The sequence below is a fragment of the Parasteatoda tepidariorum genome, chromosome 3, assembly GCF_043381705.1.
Source record: "Parasteatoda tepidariorum isolate YZ-2023 chromosome 3, CAS_Ptep_4.0, whole genome shotgun sequence".
NCBI classification, from domain to species: Eukaryota; Metazoa; Arthropoda; class Arachnida; order Araneae; family Theridiidae; genus Parasteatoda; species Parasteatoda tepidariorum.
The window spans coordinates 67577906-67588846 of NC_092206.1; the positions used below are offsets into that span (position 1 = coordinate 67577906).

Genomic DNA, 10941 nt, shown 5'->3' on the forward strand with positions numbered 1-10941 from the left:
GGATATTCAACGGATACGGATCAAATACTAGCATGAAGTATGAACATGAAAATAACTTCACTATTCTATAACAGAAATAATTGAAAAGCCTATGCTGGCAGGTGAAGAGGATAGGAAAGTGTGTGCACAATGCTACAAATTTTCTTAGTGGTTCCAAATAGTTCAGCATCTGTTGCACCCAAAACCGAATTAAGACAAAATATACTAATAGATTGACTGATAAGCATTTGAGCAACCTAATGAGAATAGCTGATGAAAAAGTAGATATAGAACACTTTCCATATGATAATGCAGCAAAAATATTCAGTGCTTTAAAAATTAGAAGATGTTAAAAATGAAATATTTCTTTTCCAAGTCAATTCGTGTTTTTTTCATTTTTAGAAATCTCACCTAACTTTTTGAAATCTCACCCAGTTTTTGAGAAATTCTCACCCACTTTTTTTCTGTAACGAAAACACTGGCTCTATTTGAAAAATTCAAAATTTTTTTATTGATTATTGGTTATAAGAATGCAAACGATTCGAAATCTACATTCTCTATTTTGTTAAAAATGTAGACTTGCTGACTGAAAACTTCTTATTTATGTTTAATTCTTTTCTGCACCACATGTAAGCACTTTTCAAACTAAAGTGTTATTATTAAATTAAAACTTATTTAAATAGTTTAAAAAATGAATAATTCTATTTTCTGAATTATGTGTATTGAGATTCTTAATTTTCTTACAGACTTTCTATTTTTTAATAAAATGAAAATTTTAATGTTCTTCTATTGATTGTAAACCATTAATTTGTGTTCTCATTTTTTTTTAATTAATAGAAACTTAACAAGCTAGAAGAAGAGGAGGGCTTAAGAGAGTCAGCTGGCTATTATGATGAAAGTGAAAGTGATGATGATGAAAATACAAGAAATATTAGAGCTTTAGCTAAAAGGTATTTATTTTAATAGCATTGTATTAAATTCTGAATATTGTATTTTTTTATTTATTTGAAATTTATTTTTTTATTAGGATTCGTGAGAAAAAAGGCATTCTTAAAATTGAATCTCAGTTGAAAAGGAGTATTACTAAACCAAAATTACCGAGAACAGCTAAAAAAGTTAGTATAAGACATTTTGGCAAGATTTTTTTTCCTTCTAAATGTATCTAGCCTTAATTCCGTGGTTAATATTTTTTTCTTTTATTCACAGCGAACACGTAGTGTCAGCAGGCTGAAGATGGAAATGAGGCAATTAGGAGTTGAATTAGGGGACACAAAAGTAAGAAATGCTTATAATTTTTTTTTTCCAGATCTTAATCTATATATTTTTAAATTTAAGAATTTGATACTGGACCCTATATATATGAATCTTAAAGAAGATACTGAGTGATTAAAGTCAGTGTGACTTGCCCACAAATACTGAAGCCTTGCAGATAACACTTGAAAAATAAAACAATGTCAACTCTATTGAAAGCTACAAATCTATAATTTACTTTAACTTCTATTAAGCAAACACTAAGTTGAATAAGTTAATTTGATGAGCAAGTAAGATATCAATTGTTAAAATTCTAGTTTATATTTCTGTGTGAAAATTAAACTAAGTATACAATGATAACATATTCTGATTAAATACATGTGTACAGAAATTAGATCAATATATTATAATATTTAAATATTTTTTCAGAATCAGTAGATCAATTATAAGTATCTTTTAATCTATACAACATAATATTCTAATTTAGAAATTTTTCTTAACATCTGTTGGGTTGAAATTAAATTTTGATCACAACAATTTACTGTGAAAATCAGGACTGATTGTGCTCCGAAAAAAATTCCCCGGATTTCCGGATTTTTCGCTAACAGTGATCCGTAAGTTTCCGGAGATTAAAGATCCAGACGTTTCAAAAATTCATTGATCACAGAAGTTTCCGGAAATCAAATTTTCAAAGGTGGAACTTAAAAACGCAGTTTATTTTGTTTGTTTGTAAGGGAGAGCCAGAGAGATACTTTATAAGTTAATATTCATAATTAATATTCATTTTTTATCAGTAAATAGTTGTTATAATCATAAACTCAAGAAAGAAAGACATATTTGTAAATTTTAATTACTTCTCCAGGTCATGTGTAAAATTTTAAATATATTTTAAGTAAACTAAGAAATATTGAGAAAAAAGAAAAACATTGTTTAATTTTTTTTTAATTTGAACTTTTATTTAACTTAAGAAATTTTTCGGAATTTTGACTTGGGCTCACAATTACCCCTGGAAAACATAAAGAAAATTTTAGACGCGTGCACATTATTTAAATAGTGCTGATAAAATTTAATTTTTCTCCTACTAAATCATCCCAAATGCATTTTTGCTAATTTATTAGTTGATATGTATTTCAGATAATACAAAATAGTTTCAACTACCCATCAATTTTGTCTTGGTTCAACTGTGTGTAAAAAAAAATAACCTTTATAAATTTCCCTTATTGTAATTTTCATCATATTGATCTATGCCTATAAAGTTTTTGTGAAAAGACTTAATACATATCTTGTTTCTTTTTTAGGCTCATTTTGATGATGCTCAAGTGGGTAGAGTGGTGAGATCAGTCAAGCGAAAGAGAGAAGATAGCGAAGGAAGAGTACGCAGTAGCTCCAGAATACCTAGAGACGAATCTGGTGTTAGAGATGTCAAGGTACTCCCCTTTTTGATTCAATATCATTTGCCAATTTTCATTTAGCAAGACATTTGTTTTGCATTTAAAATATTTATCTTTACATATACTTCTCAAATTTATATTTCTGCGTGCATAGCTGCCAACTCTACTGGATTATGCAAGTTGCGCCTGGTCTACTGGTTTAGTTAAAGTTCTCCTGGTTTTTCTACATTTTAAAAAATTCCCTAAAATTGAGGTAGTTTCGTAAAAAAAAATCCCTCTCAAAATAAAATTTTTGCACAGATTATTGCTTGAATATTGAAATAAGTATTACTAATACATAATGACTCGAACCTCATTTATAGAAATCAGTACAAAACTTTTTTGTTTTTAAATGTTCCGTTTATTTTTATTCAGAAGAATTTTTTAAAATTAATTAAAAAAAATTTTTTAACTATCATTGATGAATTATGAGTAAACTTAATACATAACAGATCTATGATTAATGTCAATCGTAACTGGAAAATATTAGTTTTTCTATTTTGATGACTATAAAAATCCCTAAAATTCCCTATGTGTAAGATATTTAGTACATTATGCTACAATTATCATGAAATTTATATTCTTCTGTAAAATCTATTGGATTTTTTCCTATCCATGTTGGCAGCTATGTTCACGTATTATTCCTCCCCCCCTTTTTTTGGTGTTGAAATTTAGTAGGAACACTTTATTTTAAGCATGTTTTAGGCTTTCATCTTGAATTGTCACTTATTAACACTTATTCTAAACCAGCATAAATAATGTTCCTAATTACTTGGAGATACCTTAACTTGTCTTTTATTTGTATCTGCTGCACTTAATTAAATTGTAACTTTTCCCTTTTAGATGAAGAAGAGGGCTAGAACACTTTCAAAACTGTCTCAACGTGCTAGTAATAGATTAGCAAAGAAGGGTGAAGGTGACAGAAAGATATTGGACTTAAAACCAAAACATTTGTTTGTAGGAAAACGTACACTCGGCAAAACATCTCGTCGATAAATAGAGCACCTATAGTATTTGTTATAAATTATAAATACATTTTATGTTTGTAAATTGTTATTAAATATGTACTCACCTTTTCTTTGGTGTTTTAATGCTGTACATTGCTTCACTCATCTTTAAACTGTACCATAACGCTATAGTAAAGATAGGATCATTAGGGTAAGGCATTATCATGGACACAGCAGCCTGGGGTGGACCATGGCCTTCTCTATGAACGTTTCTCCATATGGTTTTCTTTGTTACCAGAACTTTCCAGTTCAATATCCTAATTGCTTTAAAACATAAAAAAGAAAGTACAGTGCACTCCCGATTATCCGGGCTAATCACCGGGACAGTCGCACGAACAATCGAAAAACACGGATAATCCGAAAACTCCTTTTATTAAAGAAAAAATCAATATCAGTACAAAAAATATAAAAATTACTCACATTTGCATGCTGTAAAACATCAAACTAGGAATTTTCCTTTTAAAAAAATGTGTAATGCGTCTTCGCCATTTATCGATACACATATTTTACGAACTTCAGTAATATCACCGTAATCAAATCCTCCCATATAATCTAATAAATTTTCCACAGAGCAGCAGTATGAGAAATTGTATTTCCCTCATTTACTACATCTTCTGCATCAGTTACTATCATCACTATTTGATTTAACAACATAACGATGTCTTCATCTGTCAAATACTGGAAACCAATCTTCTAAATTTTCTTCATCAAGAATTTCGAAACCTTAGATTCCTTTTGCTTGTTCGAAAATACTGTTATCATACTTTTCTTGAACATTTGAAGAAGATTGTTCATCAAGCGGTATGATCTCTCTCCAAGATCGTGATAACATAGATGATTTTACCCTTGACCATGCTACTGATATTCCATATACTGTAATCCAATAACGAATATTGCTTCCAGAAATTTTGTAGTGTTATAACTTCATGAATCAAAGTTTTTTAATTTTGAAAATGTTTCTCTTTATATTTTTTGTGACTCCGGAATGAGCACGGATAATCCGCAAACCGGATAATCGAGAGTGTACTGTATCTTATTATTTTTTGTCTGCATATAGATTTTTTTTTTAAATTGAGTTTCCTGGAAAACGAAAACACTCATATTTTCCTTTAACTGAAACTTATTCCAAGGTTTTAGCTTAGGATCTGCATAAAGTAATTAGTTATTTTTTTTAATGTAAGTTTTGCAGCTTTCATAAGTCTTTTTTTTTTTTTTTTTTTTTTTTTTTTTTTTTNTTTTTTTTTGTATAATTTTTATATGTTAAGAACTAAGTAGTATCTGTGAAATGTATCAAAAAAGCATCTTAAACAATCAGATCAAAGTAAATATATGTATATTTATTATTATTTTTAAAAGATACAATTCAAGACAAATTATAAAAAGCAAATATAATTTTCAGTAATTCAATCTCTGCAATTTCCAAGTCTTATTATAGTCTTATTATTATAGAATTTCTTTTCTTCTAAATGCATTGGACTCTGGTAAGATTCTTTAATAAGTTACAAAATGCTTAATTTCCCTATATCAAAATCTTTCTTCGTGTTGATTTTCGTTACGAATTATGCAAAAAGCGTGATTTTTCCTATTTATTAGTTCAAAAACGCTTTAAGCCTATTTGTTATTTCAGGAGTAAACATTACAATTACAAGGTTAAGTTTTAGGCCACTGTTCTAATAATTTAGACTTCAAGATTTGTTATAGCCCATATTTTGAGAGTCAGAAGTAGAAGTAATATGAACTAATTCATTTGTAACACTGAAGTAGAGTGAGCAACTTGAAAAAAAAATTCGCTCTAATGATCGGATTTTTAACGTATCAAGTGTGAATCTTAATGGTTTCTTGGTGTGACTTCAAATATGCTAATTATTTAGTGCAACCTATTAAGTTGCGAAATCAGACACGAAAACGCACTTTTTCTGAATAGACATATATTTAGATTCCTGACCCTCAAAATAGACAAAATTTTGTGGAAAATTGGATCAAAATTTAGGAAGTTTTGCGCCGTCTCAAAAAAATCGCCACGAATTATCGCCATAGCTGGATTAGAAATTTAATCTAATCCTGTTCTAGCCGCTTAATCAATAAGATATTGTCAACCAAGCTGAGAGAATAAAAAATAATGAAATAATAGAAGATATATTCCACGTTCCCGAGCATTTTTAATCATAGAAAAAGATTTTGAAGTTTCTAGACAACTTTTATTTTTAATTGATTACTGCGCAAAAAGCAAAGATTGCTTTCGTTTTCAGCTCCTTTAAAAATAAAATTTGAAATTATTTATAATTTACCAAGATTTTAGTATTTGAACGCATGAACTTTTTATAAGGTATTATTTGTATATAAGTTGTTTTTAACTTCTTTGAGTATGAAGATTTAATGCTAATACCAAATTTGCATTATTTTAATTATATACTGGGTTTTAGGGCAAATAACGAAAAAGATGCTTTAAAAATTGTAAAATATCTAAGAAATTATAATGCACATCACAAGTTTTTATATAAATTGCTTTTTTTCGATATTTCTTTTAGACAGTATTAGATTGGAGAAATTAGTCAATGTTGCGTTACATTTTAAAAACTACATTTGAGTAAAGGGGTATAATTTTTTAAATTTAATTAGTTTTAAAAATGTAACTTAAAACGCAAAAAGTTAAATTAACAAGGGGTCCGAGCTTTGAATCGTTCTCCTGATTGCGGCTATCGCTCCTGATCGGGGGTTTCCAATTCACCTGAGGCCGAGGGCCGCACTTTATCAAAATTTTATATAGGACTCGTGTCTGGAGGAACATTAAATATTACTGTCAGATTTTTCATTTTTATCAAGTTGTACTAAACAAAATTATTGAATTACAAATTAAAATAAGTATATTTTTAAAAATATTTTATTGCATATTAAAAAATTCTGGCCACAAAATTTACAAATGTAAATAATTTCGTCAAAAATGAGTGGTTTCAAAAAGTTAAATCGGAGAATTTCTTCGAGAAAATTTCTGATACGCACATGTAATATTATATTCACTAAATACAAAAAAGAAATAAAAAAGAGCAACATTAGCGATTATTTTTGTATTATGTATATTATTTCTCTATATTTTGAAGGTTAAGAATCAAATATGAATATATATATATATGCGTTTATTCAGAGAAAGTACGTTTTTGTGCCCGATGGCGTAATTTAATTAATTGTTAGCACTACATATATTTTACGTGAAAAATCCGATTATTAGAAAGAAAGTTATTGAGGGTGATATCTTTTTTTTGCGCGGATTGTNTTTTTGCTCACTGCACATAAATTGACATACTATAGTTTCAGTTCTATGAACAAGAACCTTCCTAACTATTACCCTTTCCTTGAGTACCCTTGGAAGTATTGATACTGAATCTCAGTATGCGAAAATCTAAGCATATAAAAGAAAGTTTTGAAAAAAAAAACTCGTTTTTTTCCCCTTCAAGTTCATTGTCTAAGAATAAATACATAAAGATAACGTAGATAATTATATGGCGATGAATTGTATCAAGTGGTAGTAGCGTAGTATCATAAAGATATTTTTTTTAAAACATCCTCCTTCTCGAATATACAAAACCATAATTTCCTAACTGATGTATCTTATATGTTGATAATTATTAATTTTCATTTGAGAGTAAAACAATTTTTTTTAAGTTAGATAAATATATTTAATCAAAAATAAACTTTTTAGAGAAATAGTTTAATAAATGAATTCCATACTGTATTAGACATATCTCATGATATTGTGGATGTCTCAATAACTGCATTTCGCTAATTTATGCTATCATATTTCTCTATATGTGTTAAGATAAAACATTAAATGACTTAATTTAGGAACTCAGAAACGCAATATTGGTATTTTATCTCATGGTATTAAAATTGAGGACAGTTCACTCCATTAATTAACTACTCATTCATGTCGATAAATAATCAACATTTTATCTTTAAAGAAATTAATTCAGCTATTTTTTTTTTTTTTTTGTATATTCTTTACGATGGTTGATTTACTCGCCTGTGAGATGCTTCTCTGCCTAGCATGATATTCCCCCTTTTTGTGATTGCACTTATCAACTTATTGCACTTAATCAAAATTTTATATAGGACTCATGTTCGAAGGAACATTAAATATTACTGTCAGATTTTTCATTTTTATCAAGTTGTACTAAAATGTCATTTCTCCAAAATAAAGACATTAATTCCTTAAATGCCTTAAAGTTAAAGCGTGCCTTTATAATATAATTAATAAGCGTTTCTTTATCGAAATATTAATGTCCTCTAGAACTAAATTGCAATTATAAATTCTCCCGAAACAGCATCGAAGGTTTTAAAATTAGTGTTTCGCTCTGCTCAAAAACGTCAATTCAATCTCGACATGTCCTTTGTATCCCTTCTTCAATGGGCATACATAAATGAGTAGAAATAAAAGTTTCTAATTTAAAGAGGAAAGGAGAAAAATTATTTGATCGTGCAATTATCACTCGTACATTTATATTTTCCACGAATGTCTACTACGAAATGTAAAATCTTTATTAAAAAAAATCGACAATGATTAAAATATTATCAATAAAGTGATTAAAATATTACGAATACATTTATAGAAGAACAATAATACGATGTATGACAATCGTATGATCACATTATAAAGAAAGAAAGTTATCATGTAATAAAAGTAATTTTGAATTAGTATATTCAATACTCGAAAAGAAATATGACGAGGTGGCCGAGTGGTTAAGGCGATGGACTGCTAATCCATTGGGCTCTGCCCGCGTGGGTTCGAATCCCATCCTCGTCGAAAGCGAAATATTTTGCTTAGTGTTTGAATTAGAAGTTAATGACGATTCCATATGCTTGATTCGTCTTTTTTTTTAAAATATTTTTTTTTACGGACGTGTGAAAGTTAGTAAGAATTATTAATTTTAGAAGTGACGACTACCCCTCCCTTTATGTATGTTTATATAGTTAAAGAAAATATATTAGTTTTATATAAAAGCGATTTATCTAATTAATAAATTAGAATAGAATAAGCTAAAATTTTTACTTAAAAGGAATTCTGACGGAAAGCAAAGTTTTCCGAAACCATCCTATTAGAATCAGTTAAAAATATGTAATAATAATGAAAGAATTCGAGCATAGGAACAATTCTTTTGAATTTAAAATGACTGAATTTCAATAATAAATATTTCATATGAAAGAGAAATCAAGGAATTAAATTTAAACTACATATTAAGAATGTCTTATGAGTGTGTTTATGCTTTATCTCTAGAATTGCAAAATAGCAAAATTAATTCTAGTAAATATTTAATTTTAATTATTTTTCCCGAAGAATTAAAACTAATAATTAAAACATAAATTGTGATACCAGGCAGTCAGTTCACAAGCACTTTATTCTTCGCAAAACTTTTTACTTATCTAATTTGGCTTTATTTTTCCGCTGAAGAATACTCAAAATAACAATATATTATATTTCAATACCTAGATGGCGCTATAAAAGAGGATGAAAATTCTACATTTTGTTTCATTCCAATCAGCAAAAGCTTGGTGGCGCTATCTATTGAAACTTCTACGAAATTACTTATGAGCAAAATTTGCAGACTTTTTTTATTAATAGTATTAATAAAAAATAAAAAATTCTTTTAACATTGATTAAATTCACAAGAACAAAAATATCTTTATAGTATACATTGATATCAAATTGTAAAAATTTATTTCTTTTTTTCCCCTCTACTTTGTTTAAAGCGAAATTGATAAAAATAAAAGTTGGTATCGAATGTTTTTCTAACGCACTAAGGAAAACAAAATTCAAACAATCTAATTGGCTCAATGAGATGATTTTTCCCTCTGCATTTTCATTGAATAAATAATAGCAAATTTTTCAAAACATAAATGTTTAAGCGAAAGTGTCGTGCAAACGCAAGGAAGAAATTTAATTTCACGACAGAATAAGACATTTCAGTAATAGTGACACAAGAACATTCGGAATCAGGGGCGCCCATATGTTTGAATTTAGGGGGGGGCTCATGAAAGAAAACGACAAATAGCTTGATGAATTAAAAAATTAATGAAAGGAAATTTTATCTATTTAAATATTTTTAATTTAATTCGCTGAATAATTAATTAATTTCGCTTTTAATTATACATGATTAATCAAATACGCATATGTTTCATTATTAATTACAATAACACATTGGTTGTAACTTTTTAAATACACTAAANAGTTAGCTAAGAGAGATGAAAAATTAGATCCTTGTGGTATTCCATCAGTTTGAATAAAAATGTCTTTCTCATTGTAAAGTGTTAGTTCTCACTTCATAATCAAATAACCCATTACTTCATTTTAAATTTCCTTCCGTTTCATCCTTAAATTAAGGTTTCTGACGGCAAAATTTGTTTAAATTACTAGCATTAAATGTAATTTTATGTCCATAAAATTATCATTACCATAAAGTACAAGACTGCGCATAGATACGTTTTCGTAAAATATATGGCTACTGTCCATAAATACTGTTCTTAAAAGTTATCTTCAGTTCGGGACTTGACGATGTTTGATACTCAGACGATTTATTTGTAGATTCAAGTCAAACGTGGTGCAATGCAAATGTCGTAGGTGCATTTGTCGTAGAGCAAAAGAGTTGCGTGCTTTTTGTCCGTGGTTGCTAATGTAGACGAAATGCAAGATAAATGTTCTTTGGCGTTGTCTGGGCTTGAGCACCAAATCTATATGCCAGTAGTTTGAGGCTATAACCATTATGAAAAACATTATCATTTCTGAATTGAGTTAGCTTTACGTAACACCGTATAAATAACCGGTGAACTCTACTAATTTTATTGAAACGCGTTACAATTACGGGCTCTGTTTTTTTTCTCTCTCCAAAGAACTGAGCTGGCTTCNAAAGGAAATTTTATCTATTTAAATATTTTTAATTTAATTCGCTGAATAATTAATTAATTTCGCTTTTAATTATACATGATTAATCAAATACGCATATGTTTTATTATTAATTACAATAACACATTGGTTGTAACTTTTTAAATACACTAAATGGATAATGTAAAAACTTATCAAAGAGTTATAATTTATCAACATTATTAGTGATATAATCTTTAATCGGGAGTATTAAACGAGTGTTTCACAGAGAATCAAGACCAAAATTCACAACATTTATCAATGACCTAGAAATAAAATAAATATAAACATTAAATACCGCTTGATTAGTTAAAATAATATTTCAATTTAACAGTATAGTACAAATTTCGAAATTTCAAAACTT

The 10941-nt window shown here is 28.2% G+C and overlaps 1 protein-coding gene and 1 non-coding gene across 2 annotated transcripts in view; both read left to right on the plus strand.

The window, feature by feature from the left end:
• LOC107454357 (nucleolar GTP-binding protein 1) overlaps positions 1-3737 on the plus strand; it is a 28764-nt gene extending 25027 nt beyond the window's left edge. The window contains exons 14-18 of the mRNA XM_043056323.2: positions 817-929; positions 1007-1094; positions 1186-1254; positions 2529-2657; positions 3504-3737. Coding sequence (XP_042912257.1) covers positions 817-929; positions 1007-1094; positions 1186-1254; positions 2529-2657; positions 3504-3656 — 552 coding nt within the window. The 3' untranslated portion in view covers positions 3657-3737. The remainder of the gene's footprint in view (positions 1-816; positions 930-1006; positions 1095-1185; positions 1255-2528; positions 2658-3503) is intronic.
• Positions 3738-8383: 4646 nt separating this feature from the next.
• TRNAS-GCU (transfer RNA serine (anticodon GCU)) lies at positions 8384-8465 on the plus strand. Its single transcript has one exon. It is a non-coding gene; the product is annotated as a tRNA-Ser (tRNA).
• The last annotated feature ends 2476 nt before the right edge of the window (positions 8466-10941 follow it).